We start from the raw sequence: 20,692 nt of genomic DNA on the forward strand, positions 1-20,692 counted from the left end.
CTAATGAAGTGCCCAGTGATTGAACAGCCCCAGTCACACTGTCCAGCTGTTTCTCATAAAGTTGTAAATGGGGCAGCCAACTTTGTTTTGATTTAGAAACAGTCATTGCCATGGAAAAGACTTAAACATCTGCCACCGGTAAACCAGCGGTCACTGCTGTTAGCTCGAATTATTCCTAATAAAACTCTGTTTTAGGACCCCTGTACATATATAATCACAGCTTTACTTCATTTAAATACAATGTTGTTTAGTTTCCTATAAAACACAAGTAGCTAATTGTAACTGTGCTAATGTTAGCTAATTTTTTCTCTTAGTTACAAGCAATGAACACTGAATCCCCTCAGACACAAGCCACTTTCCATGGTTTAGTTACCTTTACATTTTCAGGGTAGTTCTGAATTTTCGCTTACAGTAGGTGACTCAGACTAACCTCACAAGGTCAAAATTTACCAATGCCAAGAGCCTATTATAGTTAAATTTCTTTTTCTTAAACGTGTTGATTTGCAGCACCACTCGACCACTTAGTATTGACTGATGGTACAGCTTCCTGTCCAGCGAAGAGTTCACAGAAAGGTAAGAGCTCCCCCAAGAGGAAAAAAGCTCATCTGCAGTTGCTCACACTTTGTCCTCTTCTTCGAGGTCAGTGTCACCACAGCGATATATATAATATATAGAAAACATCAAAAACAAAAAACTTTTAATAAACTAAGTTTTAAGATTATCTTAATGTTTGGAAACATTTTCATCTTAAACAAGATGAGACAGTATTCTCCCAACAGTGATGTATTGGAGTATCTTTACTTTTGGTGCTTTGAGTATTCGTATAGCTAATAGCTACTGTAGTGTATTTTGAAACATTGTCAGAACATACCTGTTAAAAACAAATACTCTTCAGCAATCCCAGTTTGAATAACAATTGTGTTGTAGGGCTTGTAAAAGAACATTTCTACACTGTGGTATTGCTACTTAAGATAATGGTTTGAGTATCAATGATATAAACTATAATGATAGAAAACTACAGTTTTCTCTCTATAGTACAGCAAGAGTGTGAACTCAAAATTTAATACTCAAGATCAAGTATCAAAAAATAAATAAATAAAAAAAATTGTATCTACAAAGTGAATTTCCACAATTGCCCTGCTAAACTACACATGGCTCAAATGATCCCCCCCCCCCCCAAAAAAAGGAAATACATTATTTTCCCTTAAAACTCTTCAGATGTATTTTTCTCCAAATTCTGCAAAAATAACATTTACCGTTTCTGTACAGTACAGAACTGGAAATAAATTTACAGATATAGTTAAGTGACAAAAGGACACAAGTGTAGTAAAAGTTTTTATTAATTCTTTCAAAGTCAAAAAACAAACAGAACAAAGATACAGAGAATGAGATAATGAATTGATTTTTATACAGTGGCAATTTAAAGTTAAACCTTCCTCTGCCAAGACATATGAAGTTCTCTCTTTGTGAAACTGTCTCACCCCTGGATGCACACACATACTTAGCCATCCATTCAACTGGGAGTCCTGATATCCTGAACTGAGTGGACAGCATACAGTTAAAACAACAGGGCTGGATGCAAGCATAGTGGACACAACATCACTATATCAAGGTTTTAATGAAAAATGTCAAGGTCCGCATTATTTACTAAGTGCAATTAAACCTGCTTCACATCTTAAAAGGCCATGAGATGCAGACCTTTTCAGATCAACTTAGAAGCAGTGTTTCACAAAATTAGATACATGTTGAAACATTGTCAGAACATACCTCTGTTAAAAAAAACAAAAACAAATTACCCTTCAGGACTCCCAGTTTGATCTGATACATCCCCACCCTCCCCATGATTCCCCTCATCACAGGTACATATACTGGTAGGAGGAAAACAAACACTGATTTAGGAAGTGAGGTTAAATAGTGGATGAAAAGGGAAGAGGAAGGAGACCCAGGTACTCAATTTGAAAAGCCACTTCAAATGATCAAATGGAACAAGTGGAGAAATGAAACACGTTCCCATTGACATCAGGCCTCCAGACAGTTCCCCAACATGGTCAAACTGCGTTGAGTCTCATGAGAAAGCACCCATGCTTAAAAGAAAGTTCACACTAATGTAGTGGGTAAGAATTATTCTTAAATAGAGAGACCAAATGCGCTGTTTCTTTGGACAATCTCTGCTTAAAAGAACATAAATTGTTCCACTTTCCTGGGGGTGGGGGGGCGGTGGACCAGGAGGACAAACTATGCCCCCTGGTGTCAGTAGCAGTGAAAACACCCAACACGCTGCCCTTCTGCCATCTTCAATTGAAGCAATGCCATAACTTCGTGACAGCATGCAACATTTTGTTTAACTGTTAAGTGAAAGCAGTTGCCAACGTGGCAAAAACATGGACCATTGGGAGAAAATGGATGAAAAACAAAAGGCCTTCTCCGCTCCGTCCTTTGCCCCTTCATCCACAGTACATGAACATAAGCCTCCAGAAAACAGGTTCACAGAGTCACCAAAAGCAAATTAAAAAAAAAACAAAAACGCAAATCTTAATTTCTCTATTTGTATTCACTCAGAATAGTTGTTAACCTTATTTCTTAAATAAATTGAATAGTCCAAATAAACTTTTATAACTTCAGCTATCAGAAACAGGATGAAGATTAGCAAAAAGTAGGAGGGATTCGAAAAAATGTCAACCTAAAGTTTAATCAAAATATATTAACATGTGCTACTCATGCAAACAATGACAAAAGCAGCAACGCCAAACTAGAATCCCTCATCCACCTGTGCCCAATTTCTCCTAGAATCTAAATTAAAGACAATCATTCAATTACTTTTTTCATATAAATCTTTCAATTCCCAATTTCAAGGGAATAATAGTATATGGAAAAGTGTTTTTTTTTTTTGCTTTTGATGCACAAGTCTCCAAAATGGTAGAGTACAAGAGGATGCTGGTAGGTGTTTTCAAGACATCTTTCAGGTTTTGTCTTTGGGGTGTGAAGGAGGAAGAGGGGAGGGTGATGGTTACATACAATTATGTAGTTTGCGGTGTTCAGAGCGAAATTTTCCCTGCAAGCCAGTTTCTCTCTTCTAATGTATGATTATCCAACTGTTTTCTTTAAACAATCTGACAAAGCTCTCAAAGCTCTATTTCCATTGAGAAAAAAAAATAAAATAAAAAACATGCCCCCAAAACTGGCAGCAACTTTACTTCCACAAAAGCAGCAAAAGGTCTAACTAGATACACCTTGGTGAAATTGGCAATAAACAAGATACACCTTGGTGAAATATGCGGTAAACAAAGTCTAAACATTACCTCCTTGACTTTCTTAGAGCTTATACTTGAGAAATGAATACAATCCACTTAGCGTTTGAAAAAGGCTTTTGGCAATGTGTCTGCTTTCCAGGAACAAATATTTGCCGAACATTTACAAAACTAGAGAGAGGCTGGATGCAGGACACTTTATAAAGTTAAAAAGGGACATTTCGTCCCTCCCCTCTTGTTCAAATCTTCCTCTCCTTTTCATTCCCTCTTGGGATTTGTAGTTTTACTTCAACACCCCATGTGAAAATTAAAAAACTATTTCAAAAGGCAGCCTTTTTCCTTCAGGCAAAGCAGTTCAAGTCTTTCACATAATAGTTTTAACTACTTTTAGGGTAAAGGTAGGCAACTCCCCCAAGTGGTCAAGACAGGGGTCCCAAAGGAGAGATTTCCAAAGAAAAATGATCACAATTGGAACCCCTGTGACTAAAGACACTTTCACCTCCAGCTGGTTCAATATGCTGTCCTTCAGGTGTTCCCCGTGAGGTGACAGGGTTTTTTCAGCTGCCTCCCTTCCTTCTGCGCGTCTCATCAGTTGTTCTCCTCATCGCTGTCATCGGGGCTGATGGCTGGGCTGTAGGTGGGTGAGGTGGGGCTGTATCCAGGGGAGGTGGGGCTGTACGTGGAGCCTTTTGGACTAGTTGGGGAGTACGTAGGAGATGTCGGTGAGTACTTGGGTGAAGTTGGGGAATAAGTTGGGGAGGTAGGGGAGTATTTGGGGCTGGTGGGGGTGTAGGTTGGCGAAGTAGGAGAGTAGGTTGGAGAGGTCGGGCTGTATTTCGGTGTTGTCGGGGAGTAGGTGGGAGAAGTGGGTGAGTACTTCGGCGACGTTGGGGAGTACTTTGGAGAAGTGGGGGAGTACTTGGGTGAAGTTGGGGTGTACTCTGGTGAGCTGGGGCTGTATGAAGGGGAAGTCGGGGTGTATTTGGGGGAGGTGGGAGAGTAGGATGGGGAGCTTGGGCTGTATGAGGGTGAACTTGGTGTGTAGGTGGGAGATTGTGGGGTGTAGCGTGGACTGGAGGGTGAATAGGAGGGAGAAGTGGGAGAGTAGGAGGGAGAAGTGGGAGAGTAGTTGGGACTGGTTGGCGTGTAGTTGGGGGAGGTTGGGGAGTAAGAGGGGGATGTTGGAGAGTAAGAGGGAGAGGTGGGGGAGTAACTGGGTGAGGTGGGTGTGTAGTTTGGTGATGTGGGGCTGTAGCTTGGGCTGGTCGGAGAGTAGGAAGGAGATGTGGGGGAGTATGAGGGGGAGGTGGGAGAGTAAGATGGAGATGTAGGAGAATAAGAAGGGGAGGTGGGTGAGTAAGAAGGCGAGGTGGGAGAGTAGCTGGGCGATGTTGGGCTATAGCTTGGCGATGTTGGGCTGTAGCTTGGCGATGTGGGAGAGTAGGATGGGGAGGTGGGGGAATAAGATGGGGAAGTGGGGGAGTAGGATGGCGATGTCGGGGAATAGGATGGAGATGTGGGCGAATAAGAAGGAGATGTTGGGGAGTAACTGGGTGAAGTGGGGGAGTAGGAAGGAGATGTCGGACTGTAGTTGGGGCTGGTGGGGGAGTATGAGGGAGAGGTGGGGGAGTAGGAGGGAGATGTTGGGGAGTAGCCTGGGCTTTGTGGGGTGTAGCCTCCGGGGGAGCGAGGCTCGTAGGCTGGGGAGGTGGGCGAGTAGTTTGGTGACATGGCTCCACCTTGAGGTAAAAAAAAAAAAAAAAATTAAATAGAAATGAAACATTTGAATTGTACTACAGGGCTCCATCCCTGGGCCAGTAATGGTCATATGTAAACAATAAATACACATTAAAAATCTGCCACCAAGTTTTTTCTGCTATATTAAGTTTTGTATTAAAATTTTAACACGTTGACTAAAGGAGGACCAGTGTGGTAAATGTTTTTTTGTGCATGTATTTCTCTGTTTCGGCTGTTCCCTATTAGGAGTCACCACAGCGAATCATGTGCCTCCATCTAACCCTGTCCTCTTTTAACTTCATGTCCTCTCTCACTACATCCATAAATCTCTTTGGTCGTCCTCTAGACCTCCTGCCTGGCAGCTCCAACCTCAGCATCCTTCTACAGATATATTCGCAGTCTCTCCTCTGAACATGTCCAAACCACCTCAATCTGGCCTCTCTGACTTTATCTCCAACACATCTAACATGAGCTGTCCCTCTGATGTCCTCATTCCTGATCTTATTTATCCTCGAGACTCCCAAAGAAAACCTCAACATCTTAAGTTCTGCTACCTCCTCCTGTCTTTTCTTCAGTGCCAATGTCTCTAAGCTGTATTGTTATATTTTATTTAAATAGAGAGTAAAAAAAACTAAAACAAACAAAATCACAATTAACATAACTTCTTATCAACAAATTTGTATAGTCTAACCTGGCGATGGGATGTATGGGCTGGCAGGTCCAGGAGATCCTGGAGACCCAGGAGTGGGGGACCAGGCTGGGGAGTAGCCTGGAGAGAAGCCACTTGCATCTGATGCTGCACTAGGAGAGAAACCTGCTGCTCCAGGGGTCATGCCACTTCCTGAAGGACCAAAAGGGTAAACAAAATGAATAAGAGGCTCAGTGAATGAAACCAAAACAAGGAGAAGAGCTAAAGCATCTTAAGCTGAGCTGTACTAACCAACACTGGGGGACCAGGCACCGTATGCTGGCGTAGCTCCAGTGTTCCATGGTGTCATTGCAGGAGACATACCGCTCATGGGACTTGGCACTGAACCAAAGAACATTCCAGTGGCTGCAAAAAAGACACATGCAGAACATAAATATCACAGCACATCCTACCCATCGCGTCTTACACAGCATGGATCCAACAACCATCACTCCACTTACGTCCAGCCACGCTGATTCCAGGTATGTTCGTAGGGATCTCCATGCCGTATTTACACTTCTCAGCATCCAGCAGCAGGTCAAAGCAGCCTGTACCTGCTGGGGCAAGCTGGCCAAGCATAATGTTCTCTGACACACCCTTCATGGGGTCACTTTCACCATGGGACGAGGCCTCCATCAGCACATCCACCTGAAGAAGAAATGCAAAAAGTGGAGGATTAGGACAAAAGAAATCCGGTCTCTCTCTCTCTCTCTTTTTTTTTATAAATTTTTTGTTTTAAACAAATTCTTTCTAAAAAAATGAAATTGTCATCTTCTCACCGTCTCCTCAAAAGAACACTTCATGAGTGGACCTGTGTCTTGACGGTTGATGCCGTGACGCGTGATGGCCATTAGGTGACCACGGCAAGTCATGGTGTCACACAGCAGAGCCAAGTGGCGGTAGTTGACATAGGATCCGTCAAAAGAGATGACATGGTACAACTCCCTTTCCAGAGCCTTTCGCACAGCTTCAATTCCCAAGACCTGGGGGGGGAGGAGAGAGAGAGACCAGAAGTGAAGATAAAAACAACTAAACAACATACAAAGCAAATAAACCCACACAAGAATAACACTGTTGCGAAAAACATACCGTGAAGATCTCCACAATGTCATTGGAAGTGGTCCTGACGGGATCAACGTCCTTCTCGCTGAGCACTCTCATTAGGCTCACTCCATCTGTCTCAAGGATCCACTCCTGCAGAGCCTTGAACTCACCATCCTCTGTGATGATAATCTTCTTCTTATTGTCCGTCTGAGGCAAGTGCATGTAAACCTGAAGAAGAGATTAACCTGTGACTTCCTGACAGACGTTTTGCCACTGATGACTGTGTGATATCAATGATGCAGGAGGGAAAGCTGCTGTATTACTGTTCATAAATGTGTTTTATTTCTGTCACCTTGCTGATCTGCTCAATGCCTTGAAGGGTCATGTCCGTGAGCATGTTGGACTCAATGCATCTCAAGAATACGTCATCGTCCATTTTGTCCACCACCTCCTCATCCTAGATAAGGAAAATACAGACATTTAACCAACACAAAAATGGGCTTCAGTGCATTTGCTATTGAATATAACCATCGTTGCTCACCTCTTGGAACTTGTTCTCATCGCTGTTCATGATTCTGATTCGCAGAACGAGCTTCTCAGCATTATCATCGTTAAAGATACAGTTCAGATCATCTCCAAAACCTTGCAGAGACAATTATGACTTTAAAGAAAAGCACATAATTTCTGTTCAACCATCAAATAAGATCATGTGTATACAACTCACCTGCGTTGATCTTCTCTGCAATTTGCTCCATAGTCAGCTTGCGATCAGTCATGTGCTTGCGGTCGAGCTCGATACGGAGCAGCCAGGGTGAAATGCGCGTCACATCGAAGTCTGGCATCTCATAGTAGACATTCACCCACTCCTGGTCCTCAGCGACCACAGTGTTCTGGGGGTTGGGGTCATAGTAGATTGCAGTGTTGGCAGTCACCTGACGGACAGAACAAAATTGTTACAGCATTTAAAATTTATAATCAATTACTATACAATACTTGTGGAATGGCAGCATAGGAAGGACTATATTTTAGAAATAAATTTAATCCGTAAGAACTCCTTTCTCACTTTTCGCAGTGTAGTGTGCTCCAGTCGACAGAGGATGTCCTTGGCCCTCTCAGCATCACGTGCTGCCTGACCCAGCAGGAACACAGTCAGAGAGGGTGTCTTTGGCCTCTTAGAGATGTTGATCAACTCCTTCAGACGAGGAACACCAAGTGTCACGTTCTTGGCTGAGACTCCAGCATAGTGGAAGGTGTTCAGGGTCATCTGGGTGGCTGGCTCTCCCAGCGATTGAGCAGCCAGTGCACCAACCATTTCACCTGGGTGGACCTAAAGAAGAAGATGTCATAGATTTAGAACGAGAGTGTATAACCAATATATAACAAGTCTGGAATTATGTGAATCACTTTGCTATACTTACAATGGACTGGTTGAACTTTGTCTCAATCTCTCCCAGCAGCCAGTCGAAAGCCTCGGTGGAAAGGCGGAACTCCTCTGTCATGCGTTTGGAGCAGAGTGTGGAGCGCAGGTGGATATTGAAGAGCAGAGTTGCGTTCTCCTGGGCTTGTACACTTAGAGGGTCGTCACCATTCACAATCACAAGCTTCTTACTCAACTCCTGAACACCTGGAGATGCAAATACACACCTGAAGACAAAGACTCATGTTGCATATTCTATTTCAGTACACAAATCCATGAGACTTCCTGATTCCTTAAGACAATTAATCCATTTATAGGATTAAGGGAAAAACGGTGTCCCAGACAATATTTTACTGTAGCTATGGATTAAAATGTGGCTAACTGATCATTTCAACACTTCCAGAACCTGAACTGTTCTGTAACATAGCAACTGTGGGTTCCCAGGTAGCTTTACGGAGTTTAAAGGAACTAAATCCACAGCAAGTTATTTCTTTATCACAAGACCCTATTGAAGTGGCAACCTTGTAGTGTACATGAACAAAATTTAATGTGACAAGAAAAAAAACTGAAGAGTTTTTTTAGCTTACCCTCAACCACCCTTAGGGGATTCAGGTCTGATGGAGTTCGAGTGTTGATACGGAAGATCTTCTGAGCATTCCAGATCATTCTGGCCAAGTTGCATGGCAGCACCACCTGCAGATAAGGACAAACATTCCAGTATGAGTATTTTCAATTTCACATGACAAAGCAAGAGATTAGCAGCAAATATGTGTCACCACACACTTTACTGTCTCCAGTGGGGAAAATGGCACGGAGGATCTCCCTGTCTTCCTTCATCTTCTCAAACTCTTTCTCCAAAGCTCCCTGTACATGCGCATTGGTCAGCACGTCTTTTACGACATCTTCTTGTAAGATGCGCCTCAGTGCTCGCTCATTGGTGCAATCAAACTTGAACCTAAACAGATGAGACAAGATGAGGCCAAGTTAAATACCGATTACAGACAATAAGCCGACCTTAACAGAATATGCACGTGTTTAAGTACAAGTATGATACATGATTAGTACCAGTCTTAGTATTCTCTGAATAAAAAGTATACAGTGAATAACCTACTTCTTTTCAAAAGCCTTGTGTGATGGTTTGACTGTTGCCAGATTTTGAAACTCGACATTCTCTCCTGCCAGGCCATCCTCCCCGTAACGCAACTGGACCACCTGGTTAATGGAGTTACGCACTGTGCTATCATACTTCACCATCACAGACTCCATAGACTTGATCAGACGACGCTGAATGTAACCTGGTGATGTAGAACAGATGTCTCATGTTAAAAACTATAAAGCTTTCAGTTTTAGAAGCATATCTCCATACATTTATGAAAATCTTAATTCCCATTTTCTTCTGTTTTAACCACTGTTATACCAAGATGTCTGCACTCACCTGTCTCAGCAGTCTTGACAGCTGTGTCGATCAGACCCTCTCTGCCTCCCATGGCATGGAAGAAGAACTCTGTTGGTGTCAGGCCAGCCAGGTAGGAGTTCTCCACAAAGCCTCTACTCTCAGGACCGTAGTCATCCTTGATAAAGTGGGGCAGCGTGCGGTGTTTGAAGCCAAAGGGGATACGTTTACCCTCCACATTTTGTTGCCCCACCACAGCAATAACCTAAGGAGAGGTGGACATAAAAAGGACTGTTAAAACAAGTCAACTAAACAACACAAGGAAGATAAATAATCAATTGTAATGCACTTATATTTGGTTTTAGTGTTCTACCTGTGAGATGTTAATCTTTGAGCCCTTAGAACCAGCCACCACCATGGACTTGAAGTTGTTGTACTCAGACAGAGATTTCTGGGCAGAAGATCCTGTTTTGTCTCGAGCATCGTTAAGGATACGATTCACCTGGTTCTCAAATGTCTGTCTCAGTGTGTTACCAGGGGTTGGCTCCAGCTCGTTGTTGTGGGCTTTCTCGATGACCTGATGGGAGGTAGAAGTCAGGCTTCACTTTTCTGTGCTCCGTTATCTTCTTACACTAGATTAAACTGTGTAGAATACTTACTTCTATCACATCTTGTTTAGCTTTCTTGATGGTATTCTGAATATCAAGGTATGTCTTAGCATCAGCAATTGAGTCACCAATACCAATGGAATGACCTGAAAATAAAGACTAAACCTGTAAATATCATATGAATTCATGTTGTCTAAGCTTTAACATTGAATGCAACGTTAATACAGCAACAGAATTCTAGTAACTTTACTGTGTTCTTACCCTCAATCAGCAGCCAGTTGTTGACCACAGTCTGAATGTTGGAATAGAAGAGTCGGGTGATGTCGTGGCCCATCTCAAGGTAGGAAATGTGAACGAGGGAGCCAGCTGAGGTTCCTAGCGACTTCTTACACAGGATGCCCATGATCAGCTCACCGTTCTCCACTATCACCTATGTGAATGAGTTAAATGAAGTTACCGGCATTGGACTAATTTTTCATTCTTTATTTTTACATGAAACATTTTTTACATTATTTTCATTATTTTTGTACCTTGGTGTCCCCAGGTGAAATGTGTTTGTAAGGACCACTGTCCTCATCATCAGGGTGGGTGCTGTGGGTACGAATGACATTGATGTGTCCAGGAATGATGAGACTGAAGATTTGCTTTCCTGTCCACAGAGGGCGAGGCTTAAAGATGGCTGGCTGAGGCATTTTGCCATCCCAGGTGGAGAGAAACATGAGGAGATTCATCACTTCTCCCTGTGGTGAAGAAAAGCCCAGTGAGAGGAGAAAAATTAAAATCCCTGAAATCAACTCTCTACATTATCATAATCCTAATCACGGCAACAATAGCTTCACCCTTTCTAGGAAGACGTCTCTTTTGGTGAATTTGCGCACAGCTGTGAGGGTGTCCTGCACAATACCCATGACGGGCCTGTTGGACTGAGGTGTAACAATCATACGGGGCACCATGGCCAGCTCCTGAATCTCAGCTTTCGTCTCAAGAGACTGAGGCAGGTGGAGATTCATTTCGTCCCCGTCAAAGTCAGCATTGTAAGGGGTGGTGACACTAGAAGGAGATGAGACAGGATGTTAGAGTGACTAGAACACACCGTCAACTCGAGGAATTGGCACTAAAACATGTTTCATAAAGTACAAACAACAGGAAACGAAAACACAATAGTAAAAGCCAATGAGCTCTGGACTTTATTTCGCACCTGAGGTTCAGTCGAAATGTGGACCAGGGCAGAATGCGAACCCTGTGCCCCATCATAGACATTTTATGTAGTGTAGGCTGTCGGTTGAAGATGACAATGTCCCCATCACACATGTGCCTTTCCACCTGAACACGAGAAAAAAAATTCCAAAACACAAAAACAGACATCAGGTTTAGTCGGAATAAAATTTTAATTCACGTTGTACACATTTTTTTTTTTAACCACTTGTTTTTAAATCCAACCTTGTATCCAATCTGTAAATGAAGGTCACTTGGTTTTGGGTGGAATCGCAGGTCGATCCTGTCTCCATTGTCACGGATGATGTATTTGGCTCCTGGGTACTGGCTGTTGCCTCTTCGCACCAGCTCTTGCAATCTATTAAAAGTCATCAGCAGAATAAATTACCTGATATCAAACTTTATTTATAAAAATAAAGATGCCTTCACAGACCACACAGAGGTATAGCCCCCCCCCCCCCCCCCATGTTCCTGATGTACCTGTCAATGTTAAAGGGTGTGACAATTTCTGGGAAGGTCATATTGGCTGCAATAGATCGTGGTACGCCCACTTGGTCGATTTGCAAGTTGGGGTCTGGGGTGATAACAGTTCGGGCAGAAAAGTCCACACGCTTGCCCATCAGGTTACCTCGGACTCGCCCCTCCTTTCCCTTTAGACGTTGTTTGATGGATTTGAGAGGGCGGCCAGATTTTTGCATTGCCTGAAAAAAAAAAAAAAAAAGACAACAAATTTTAAATCAGGAAAAGAAAAACCTGTAAATATAGAACATTGCAACAACTTGTGTGACTGCACTCAGCCATTTATCTTGTATATTTAAAGACTTTGGGGAGTCCATACATACCCTTGGAAGTCCAGGCAATTCATTGTCCACCATTGTGGCAACATGAAACTGAAGTAGCTTCACATCCTCAGCTATGACATGAGCTGCTGCACCACTCTGCTCGTTTCTTCTCAGTTGGTTGTTGATCTTAACAATATCAGCCAGCTTGTGGGTCAAGTCATCCTTTGAAACAGAAGGTAATCGGTTATTTATTATTGTAATATAGATTCATTTTAACACAGCTCAAAAACAACAAAAATTTAATCTGGGTTCATATCTGGTCTTACCTGGTTGCGAGCTGATCCCTGCATGACTACAGCAGGCCTCACAGCCAGTGGAGGCACAGGTAATACAGTTACAATCATCCATTCAGGCCGCGAAAACTTGGGGTCCATGCCCAGGATTATGTCTTCTTCATCAGCGATGCGCTTGAAAATCTCATGTACACGTTCAGGACTCAGCAGGATTTTCTTCTCCTGCGAATCCTCATTAACATGCTTCCACTCGGCATATAGCTCCAAGCCAGAGCGTCTGATACGTGGCTGGTAGCGCCCACAGCCACCATGACCCTGCAAAAAATTAAAACAAAAAATTAATCACCAAGTCCGGAGTGAAGGGTAGGGTATGGTTATAAAAAAGAAAAAAAGACTATGCTGATCAGTGAAATGTCCATTAACTGTAACGAAAAGATGGCTTCCAAATACCTTCTCCTTGGTAAGGTCCTCCTCTGTCTCCTGCTGCTCCATCCCAAATTTGTTGTCCATCTCTTCTCCTCCTTCACATATGTTTTTCCCTTTGCACAGCTCATACACATGTGTTAAACGCTTTCTGGGCTGTCCTTTAGATTTTCCCAGAATGTCTTTAATCTTTGGATTGTTCTAAAAGTAACAGCAATTGAAAAAAAATTAGGAAACTGCACTGCAAATACGAAGAAAAAAAAAAATATTTTTTATTTAATAAATGTACAGATTTTTACTTTGTATACTGTCATATGCTGAATATACTCACAGAATCCACCAACAGCTTGGAGCAAAAGAAGCAGACACATCGAAGAACCTTCATTATCTTTGTTATAAAGCCGACATGGAAAACTGGCTTTGCCAGTTCTATGTGCCCAAAGTGGCCTGGGCATTCTGTCATGTTTCCTGAAAGCATGACAAAGCCATGTAAATATTAAATTTGTCAAGCAGGGACAGCAATTACCAAATTACTTTTTAGCAAAACATGCCAATGTGACAGTGTACCTGCACACGTCTGACATCTTCCAGTTCGTTCTATGACACCTTGTCTTGGATCCATAAGGCCACCAAGTTTAGGACGTCCTCCTTCGGTTGTTTCGGGGTATTTGATTCCCCCTTCTGTAACAGACATCCGTTTCTGAGGAAAGAGACAACATGTACATAGGTTTAATGTGAAATAATCAGCAGGTCAATAATAATCATCAGTGTCATAGCAAACAACAAGATATGCACATCATAAAATATTTTAATATCTAATGAAATCCAAGATGCTGTTATGAACTATTATGCAAAAAAAACCTATCAAATACAAATAAAATGTAGACAAATCATAATTTGTCACGTGGATTATACATTTCCACAGATAACTTTTAATATATGAAACGTTAAGATTATATACATCCTCGTAAAACAACCAAAAATAAACAATCCCACTAAAGCTACACCTTTAAAATAAAAAACATACATCTGACTTTGTTTAATTTACCCTTTATTTATTGTGAGCCAAAACAGACGTACAATGCGATCACTGGCAAAACACGTTCTCTTAAGTTACATAGCGAACTGCTAGAAAAGTAAACAAAATCTTCACTCACTAGTGGGCCTAAATGTTACATTGCATGAATAAAAAGGGGGTTTAATTCATGTGAAAGTATGGATTTTTTTTATGTTGTGCTTTAAGTTTTTCAAACTTCCTGCAACATGCTAGTTAGCACAAGCGCCACCAGCCCGGCACAGCTAGCTAGGCTAGGCTAACAGCAAGCACTTCCCGTTGTAACCAGAACCATGTCTTTTCCATATATGTTAAAACCACAACATCAATTACGAAACTGCAAGGATAATGTGTGATCTGTCAGATAATTATTAATAAATACCGAGTCCCCAAAAAGAAAACCTACAAGTTCATCTGGGCTGATGATGCCGAACTGAACTCTCTTGATCGTGCGCAATGGGCATGCGCTGTCGCCGGAGGGCGGTCCGTGCATCCTGTCTATTCAAAGAGCCGCGTCCTTCCTCGGCACGCCGCTTTGTGAGCAGGAACAGCCTCTAAATTACCACCTCGATTCTGGTCAGGCCGCCAACGGTGACCGGGAAGTCTCCGAAGGCGAAATCCCACAGACCTCTGTAAATGGTTGCCTCTATAGACGAGTTTTTAATTATTTCCTCCCAAGTAAACTGACTACCAACTGTTCCCCTCCCTTTTTTTGATCTACACTGTGGAGCGCTCTTAGCGCTACTGAGCATGAAGCTGCCCAACGCTTGCTTAAATAGACTGGGTGCTTACTACGGGGTTACACAGTGAAAAAGGCAGGGACTAACTCTTCGGAAGGTGGGACATGCACATCTGTAGTAAAACGCTCATTGGCCATTCAAGGCAGCTTCATGAATAATTAATTTTGTGACTTATACAGCCAATGAAAGAGCACGTTTATTTTTTAAACCAATAAAAAGTAAGAGAGGGCGTTTATTTAATCTGACTTCATCCTTATTGGCTTTATTACAACGGGGTAGGCGGTACGCAGTGTAATTCACGTTCAAAATATGAATATTCATTTGTAGTGCGTTTGATTTGTCCGTTTTCTTATTAATATTAAGTAGGAGTGAGGACAGGACCAGTAGTTACGAAGAAGCGAGCCTTCTTACAATAATTTTAACAAAACCCACCCTGTTTCCGATGTGATCCGAATGTTGCCGATGTGAATTTCTTCCCTCAGAGCAAAAATAAAAAAAATCTCTGTTCTCACGTTCGTCTCGCTTTGGATCAGCCTGAGCTCTAAGAAAAGAGGTTCAGGGCTGAGGCCTATTGAGATCTTAGAAGAAGCAAGGGAAAACTCCTAAACCATATGACATTTTCATGTCGAAATACTGTATAATGGATTATTTTTGAGCTACTCTAGAGATACATCGATTTTTCAGCTTTTTTGCCCTGTATATTTTTTGGATTTGTGGGACTTTGTTGCAAGCCTGGGACTCGCCTGCAAGTGATGGCCGCTCAAAGGATTGGATTTCCAGTACGCCGTGTAGGAAATTCTAGGGGAAGCCTTAAGCGCTCGTTTAATGTCTGTTTTTCAACGCATTCTAACTGTGTTTACATATACGTGTCATACGTGTAATTTTTAGTACATGGCAATGTTCATTTGTTCATATATTTGTGCTGATTTTGTTAAATTGTGAAAAGTCGTCACAGGCCACGTTTGAAAGAAGTCTGAAACGTCGTCTTGGCGGTTGAGTAACAGAATATTTTTATGAATTATAATTTAATTTAATATTTACTTAAATTGCTCGTGTACATCAAGTCATTTAAAAGCCGTCTGAGTACAAGTTTGAATCCAAAACGTTCCAAATTATACTTGCTGATCTGCTTAGCTTAACGTGCCAACAACGAAAGTATGTTCCCCTGCTGTTCGTCGCTATTGTTTTACGGGGGCTATATCTCCTTAGCGTTTAAAAATGTATATCTAATGTAGCTTTTATGGCAATATAGTGTGTTCAAGTGGAAGCAACGCTCAGTAAAACTATGTAAGACAGACTTTAACGTTAGGCTTGTAATGATACGAGACAAAAATGTAGATTTAGCCTAGCTGCTTACTAACTAGTTATTTATTAGGTAATTACATCCCAGGTTTTGTGCGCCAGCCTTGACTTTTGGTATAGGCCGCGGTTCGCCGGTATTGTTTACGGTGACAATGGGATATGTGTTGTACTATAATGGCACTTTTAGAACCGACGTTAAGGCTAACGCAGCTACTAGCACACTCGGGCTCTGTTAGCACTCAACATGGCGGTGTTTGAGTATATGCCTCTTGTTGTGAACGAGAAAGATGGAGTCTGGAATATTCTTGTTGGCTAACTCGACCCGCTATAGAGCCGCGACTTTTCATCAAACGAAGTCTTTGGCCTAATAGGAAACGGCTCCGTGTGCGTTTTACTATATTAATAATTTCGCAGTCGGTCATTAAGTATCGAAATGCTTGGAAATGTGCTAACCAGCATGTGAATAGTGTTCATTCAGTATCGAAAGTTGAAGCCATTTTCCTATCGAACTACGTGCCCGTCGTTCTCTTCTTGTAAAGCTTACTGTTTGGCCAGTATAAGGTTTAATTTATTAAACCACGATGCCGCTTAATTGAGCGTTTTTGATTTTAATAATACAAGTTTTTATTTTATTTTTTTGGTGTTAACAGTTTCACTTTTAATGTTTTCTTCAGACGCAAGAAAACCCCACTAGCTTGTTACACAATAGATTTGCCCGGTTAGCTCTTGCTAGTTGGAGCCTAAGGTTTGGCCAGTGTTTAGTGCCATGTAACCGTCCATAAGCAGGTCGCTCCCCTGTGTCTGTTTATGTAAGCTCTTATGGGAGCTTTAAATCTCCATTGTTCGCTCCAGGCAGCGTTAAGGTAAGTGTCAAGGTGCTGAGATGGATCACCGTTGATCCTTTGTGCATTTACTCTATACAGAATAAAAAAGGAAGTGAAAACCGGGCATGCCGTTGAACAAGCTCCTAGTATCTGTGATATGGTTGCATAATCTGATACTGATGTTGTGTTTTATCACATGCGAAGACTGTAATAGAACGCAGTAAGTCTTGTGTCTTGTTATAATTCCACTGCATTTGTATTTAAATAAAAGGAGTCTGAACCAATATAAAAGACTGTGGGTTGTTTATTCCAAGTTCACTTTAAAATTGCACATTCAGGTACTACGCAGAATGGGGGAGCTTAATTTGTCTGTGTAGCTGCCACGATGAACATGCTTTTTTGCTATAGTCTCTCTCTTTTTTTTTTTTGTAGGTCCAGCAGAGTCAAAGCATCGTTCAAGCCCAGAAGCATGGAGAGGAGCCAAATATGCAGTATCCTTGTGGAATCAAACTGTCCTTTTTTTTTTAATTTTAACAGGTTAATCTTAGCGGGTTTTTTTTTGCATGCACGCCAGGTCTTTAATGCATAAAATAGCGTGACAATAAATCACTTTGTTCAGTATACGCCAGACTCTACCCTGTCTTTACAAAGGAGTCAATACCATTTGGCTCCCTCCTGTGGCTCATACCAGAAGGATCAAGCATTGCACAACCACACTTTCAGTTCGGAAGCGGTCCCGCAAGACACTCAGACATGCTCCCTCTACTGCTCAAAGCAGGTTAGGGCATAGAGGCTCAATAGTGTAATTACAGCAGCATCTTTCTTATATTCTTGCAAAGAAATCCACTATTTCAGGGCATTTAAGGTTGCAGCCAAAATTGGCACATCAGTCTAGAAAGTGCATTAAAGTATATTCTGTCTTTTTCACTTCACTGCTCGAAAGTTGAAGTGCATTATTGTAAATTTTTCAGACTGGTGTAAAGCAAGGTAGTCAACTGGTCTGAGGTAGTGTTTACATATTTATTATACATATTTATTGAACTTTACATTGACTACACTACATGTCAGCGAATGTGAGTAAAATCCTGCTTTGAAATTGTTACAACAGTGATAACCATTATAGTACACAGCCCACGATGACACTTTAAAAGTATTTGTTCTTATGCCAATCTGTCTAGTGATTACTTTTCCCGTTGCACTTGTACAATTTCTGATAATATCTGTGTACTTGGAATTCAGGTATTAAGTTTTAAACCATCAGGCATAATTATGACCACTCGTATAATTTAATGCTATCCAGTAGTGGATCTGCCATGAATTCTACTTTTACAAGGTTAGAATTTCTCAGTTTTTAGGTTGAAACTGTCCGAGTGGTGTTAATTCTAATCTCTGTATTATTGAGGTCAAATTGGGTAGTGCAGTCATACTTGAGTGCATTATAAGAAGACATGGTTCTAATGCTTTGGCCTCCTTATTTACTTGAAATAGGGTGGCCAAAACAGAACCACATTATAGAATAATAAACACATAGTAGAATTATCACTTTGTATTGGATTGCATTAGATTGTACAGGAGCTCATAATGTTGCTTATTATGCCCGATCCGTGTATTTTCACACTTTATTTTGCACGTTTATTGCACCATTTAAATTTAGCATAGTTAAATGTCTTTCAGATTTAAATGTGTACTTTAAAGTTGTTGTTTGCAGAAGCTGAAAAGTAAAATGAATTCCATGTCTGGAAGTCAGATAGAGAAAATTAAAAAAACATAGCAGTGGCAATTGTTCAGATATGGCTAAATTTCCAGTTTTTGTTTGAAATTGGTGCTTTTTTATTTAAATAAATTCAAATTGGAATTTCAAATAGTTTAAATTGGTAAATGTCAAGCGAGACTTGCAAATACGGCCTTGTTGATAAGTAGTTGTTCATTTTGGCAGCTGGATATTTACTGTTATCTGCATACGTGTGTATGTATCCATAGATTGATGACACATTGTTTGTTATTTTAAAGCAAACGCAACACTGATGTCATGTTTGCATGATAAAAACAATTATGATCATAATAATAATTCAGTTCTTGACATTACAAAACTGCATCCAGCAGCATGTGTTTTTATTCTACAGGTACTAATTCCAGGGAGAGGTGAGGATTCGTGTATCTAGGGGGAGCTCTTGTCTGGTGATGTCAGCCTCTGAATGTGTATGTGTGTCCTTAGGGGTTATAAGAGAGCTGCGAAGGGAGGGGATTTGTGACACAATAAAGTGGGTGAACAAGAAGGCTGCACAAGACAGACAAGCAGATGCAAGCATGATGAGAGAAGTGGATGACTGGACTTAATTTTTCTTAAGCCGATTTACATTGAAAAACTATAAATCATACCTGGACTTAAGTTACTTTACAAAGATGGCTGTTTTATCACATGTATTCCGCTAAAGACCTATTGCACCTGAGCCAGAGTCCGCCAAAAATACACAGAATACACTAACATTGTGTAAAACAGTTTGATTACTGCATGGGAGCATGGATAACTTTCTCCAAAATCTAAAAACCAGGATAGCATGTCCTGAAGGATCTAAGGTTGATGGATTAAACAATGCTGCTGAACAGAAAAGGGAGATTGTTCTACCCTATATCAAGTCTGCAAATCAGATTCTAGGCAAGATCACCAGTACAAAACAGCTCGACAGGAAATTTGTTGAGTAATATCTTGTTTGTTGTTTGAAGTTCTTGCGACTAAATAAGAATGAATTCCCTATTACTATATGAATGATTTAAAAAAAAAAAAGAAATCTCTTTTTAGCATTGTTTTCCCTTAAGTAATGCACCAGAGTGTTGTTTTGCAATAAAAAATGGGTGACGCAGGGTTGGAGGCATGCTCTCTAAGAGCCCATTGGAACAGGCCGGCCCATTTCTGTCCAACAAGAGAATGTCCTGTTCTTTGGGTGTTTTTTTTGGCTGATGTCAGCCCCTGCCAAGTGTCTTCCTCTTTTTTCTCCTTCCTTTTATCATCCGCACAGTCTTTCAAACCTTCCAAACTCGCATCTATTGTCTTTTGCAGAGGACTTTTTTTCGGGCAGCTCATTTGCAGACGACAGAAATAGGAATTTTAAGTCGACTAGTATTTGACTGGGGATACACCAGTGTTTTGCAGGAGATCAACATTTTGTTAAGGTTCTTTCATCCTCTTCCTGGAACTTTCTGGGTGCTAAATTAATTGCTCTTGATCCCACCTCGCATTGCAATCGGCTTAGTGTTAATCTGGGGTTCTCACAGTGCAGCCAAGTCTAGTCTGCACAACGCTCCTGCATTGAGCTGTCCACTGCTCTCTTCTCCCAAGGTTTTGACCTCTGGCACAGTCTTTCGTGCTCTCCTTTGCCATATGTCCTATTTTTTACCATTATTCTTCTCTAACTTATTGTTAAGTTATCAGGAAGCTTCATTTTTTTGTAGTTGATCAACTTGGCCTCTTTCCTTTCTGCACAGTCCACCCTCTCAGTCATATGTTTGCTTTTCCTCCCTCACAGAACCGTCTCCTTAGTTGTCTGATCCTCCCTCTCATGCTCAAACCTTTTTCATTATTTCTCTCACGCCCTCTTGTACTGTCTCATCTTCTGTCCCTTGCTCCATTCTCTTCATCTCTGTCTGTTGCACACTAAGCCTCAGAGATGGCCACATGCTGCCTGCAGTTGCTGTCTTTCTTGTTTGTACCACTCATCTGCCTTTTTCTCTCCTTTTTCACTGTTTTGTGTTTAGGGGGGCATAGTTTCTCTTTTCTGCTGCTGTTGTGTTTCCCCTGGCATGACGCCATTGCCTCTGACCATCTGCCATGCTGTCTTTTTTCCTCTCTTTTTTTACTGCTTTTCTTATGTCAGTACAACTAGTAGTGATTTATTCTTTGTTTTCTGATCACAAGTATACCTCATG

At 41.4% G+C, this 20,692-nt stretch overlaps 2 protein-coding genes across 2 annotated transcripts in view; one reads left to right on the forward strand and one right to left on the reverse strand.

The window, feature by feature from the left end:
* Positions 1 to 1,322: 1,322 nt before the first annotated feature.
* Positions 1,323 to 14,646, reverse strand: polr2a (RNA polymerase II subunit A). The gene is made up of 29 exons (XM_067523334.1): positions 14,309 to 14,646; positions 13,416 to 13,548; positions 13,180 to 13,316; positions 12,876 to 13,049; positions 12,459 to 12,740; positions 12,193 to 12,354; positions 11,831 to 12,051; positions 11,576 to 11,708; positions 11,334 to 11,458; positions 10,975 to 11,185; positions 10,666 to 10,875; positions 10,397 to 10,565; positions 10,187 to 10,281; positions 9,901 to 10,104; positions 9,570 to 9,792; positions 9,246 to 9,429; positions 8,918 to 9,089; positions 8,722 to 8,827; positions 8,136 to 8,341; positions 7,781 to 8,044; positions 7,442 to 7,649; positions 7,259 to 7,359; positions 7,070 to 7,174; positions 6,763 to 6,945; positions 6,453 to 6,656; positions 6,135 to 6,321; positions 5,926 to 6,039; positions 5,677 to 5,826; positions 1,323 to 4,987 (listed from the first exon to the last, which is right to left on the reverse strand). Exons 1-29 carry the CDS (start codon positions 14,393 to 14,395, stop codon positions 3,837 to 3,839), a joined length of 5,901 nt encoding a protein of 1,966 aa, XP_067379435.1. The 5' UTR covers positions 14,396 to 14,646; the 3' UTR covers positions 1,323 to 3,836.
* Positions 14,647 to 15,141: 495 nt separating this feature from the next.
* zbtb4 (zinc finger and BTB domain containing 4) overlaps positions 15,142 to 20,692 on the forward strand; it is a 28,709-nt gene continuing 23,158 nt past the window's right edge. Inside the window, exons 1-2 of the mRNA XM_067525222.1 lie at positions 15,142 to 16,807; positions 17,201 to 17,546. The gene's annotated coding sequence lies outside the window, so the exon portion shown is untranslated. The remainder of the gene's footprint in view (positions 16,808 to 17,200; positions 17,547 to 20,692) is intronic.

This window comes from Channa argus, chromosome 12 (genome assembly GCF_033026475.1).
Source record: "Channa argus isolate prfri chromosome 12, Channa argus male v1.0, whole genome shotgun sequence".
In the NCBI taxonomy this organism is placed as follows: Eukaryota; Metazoa; Chordata; class Actinopteri; order Anabantiformes; family Channidae; genus Channa; species Channa argus.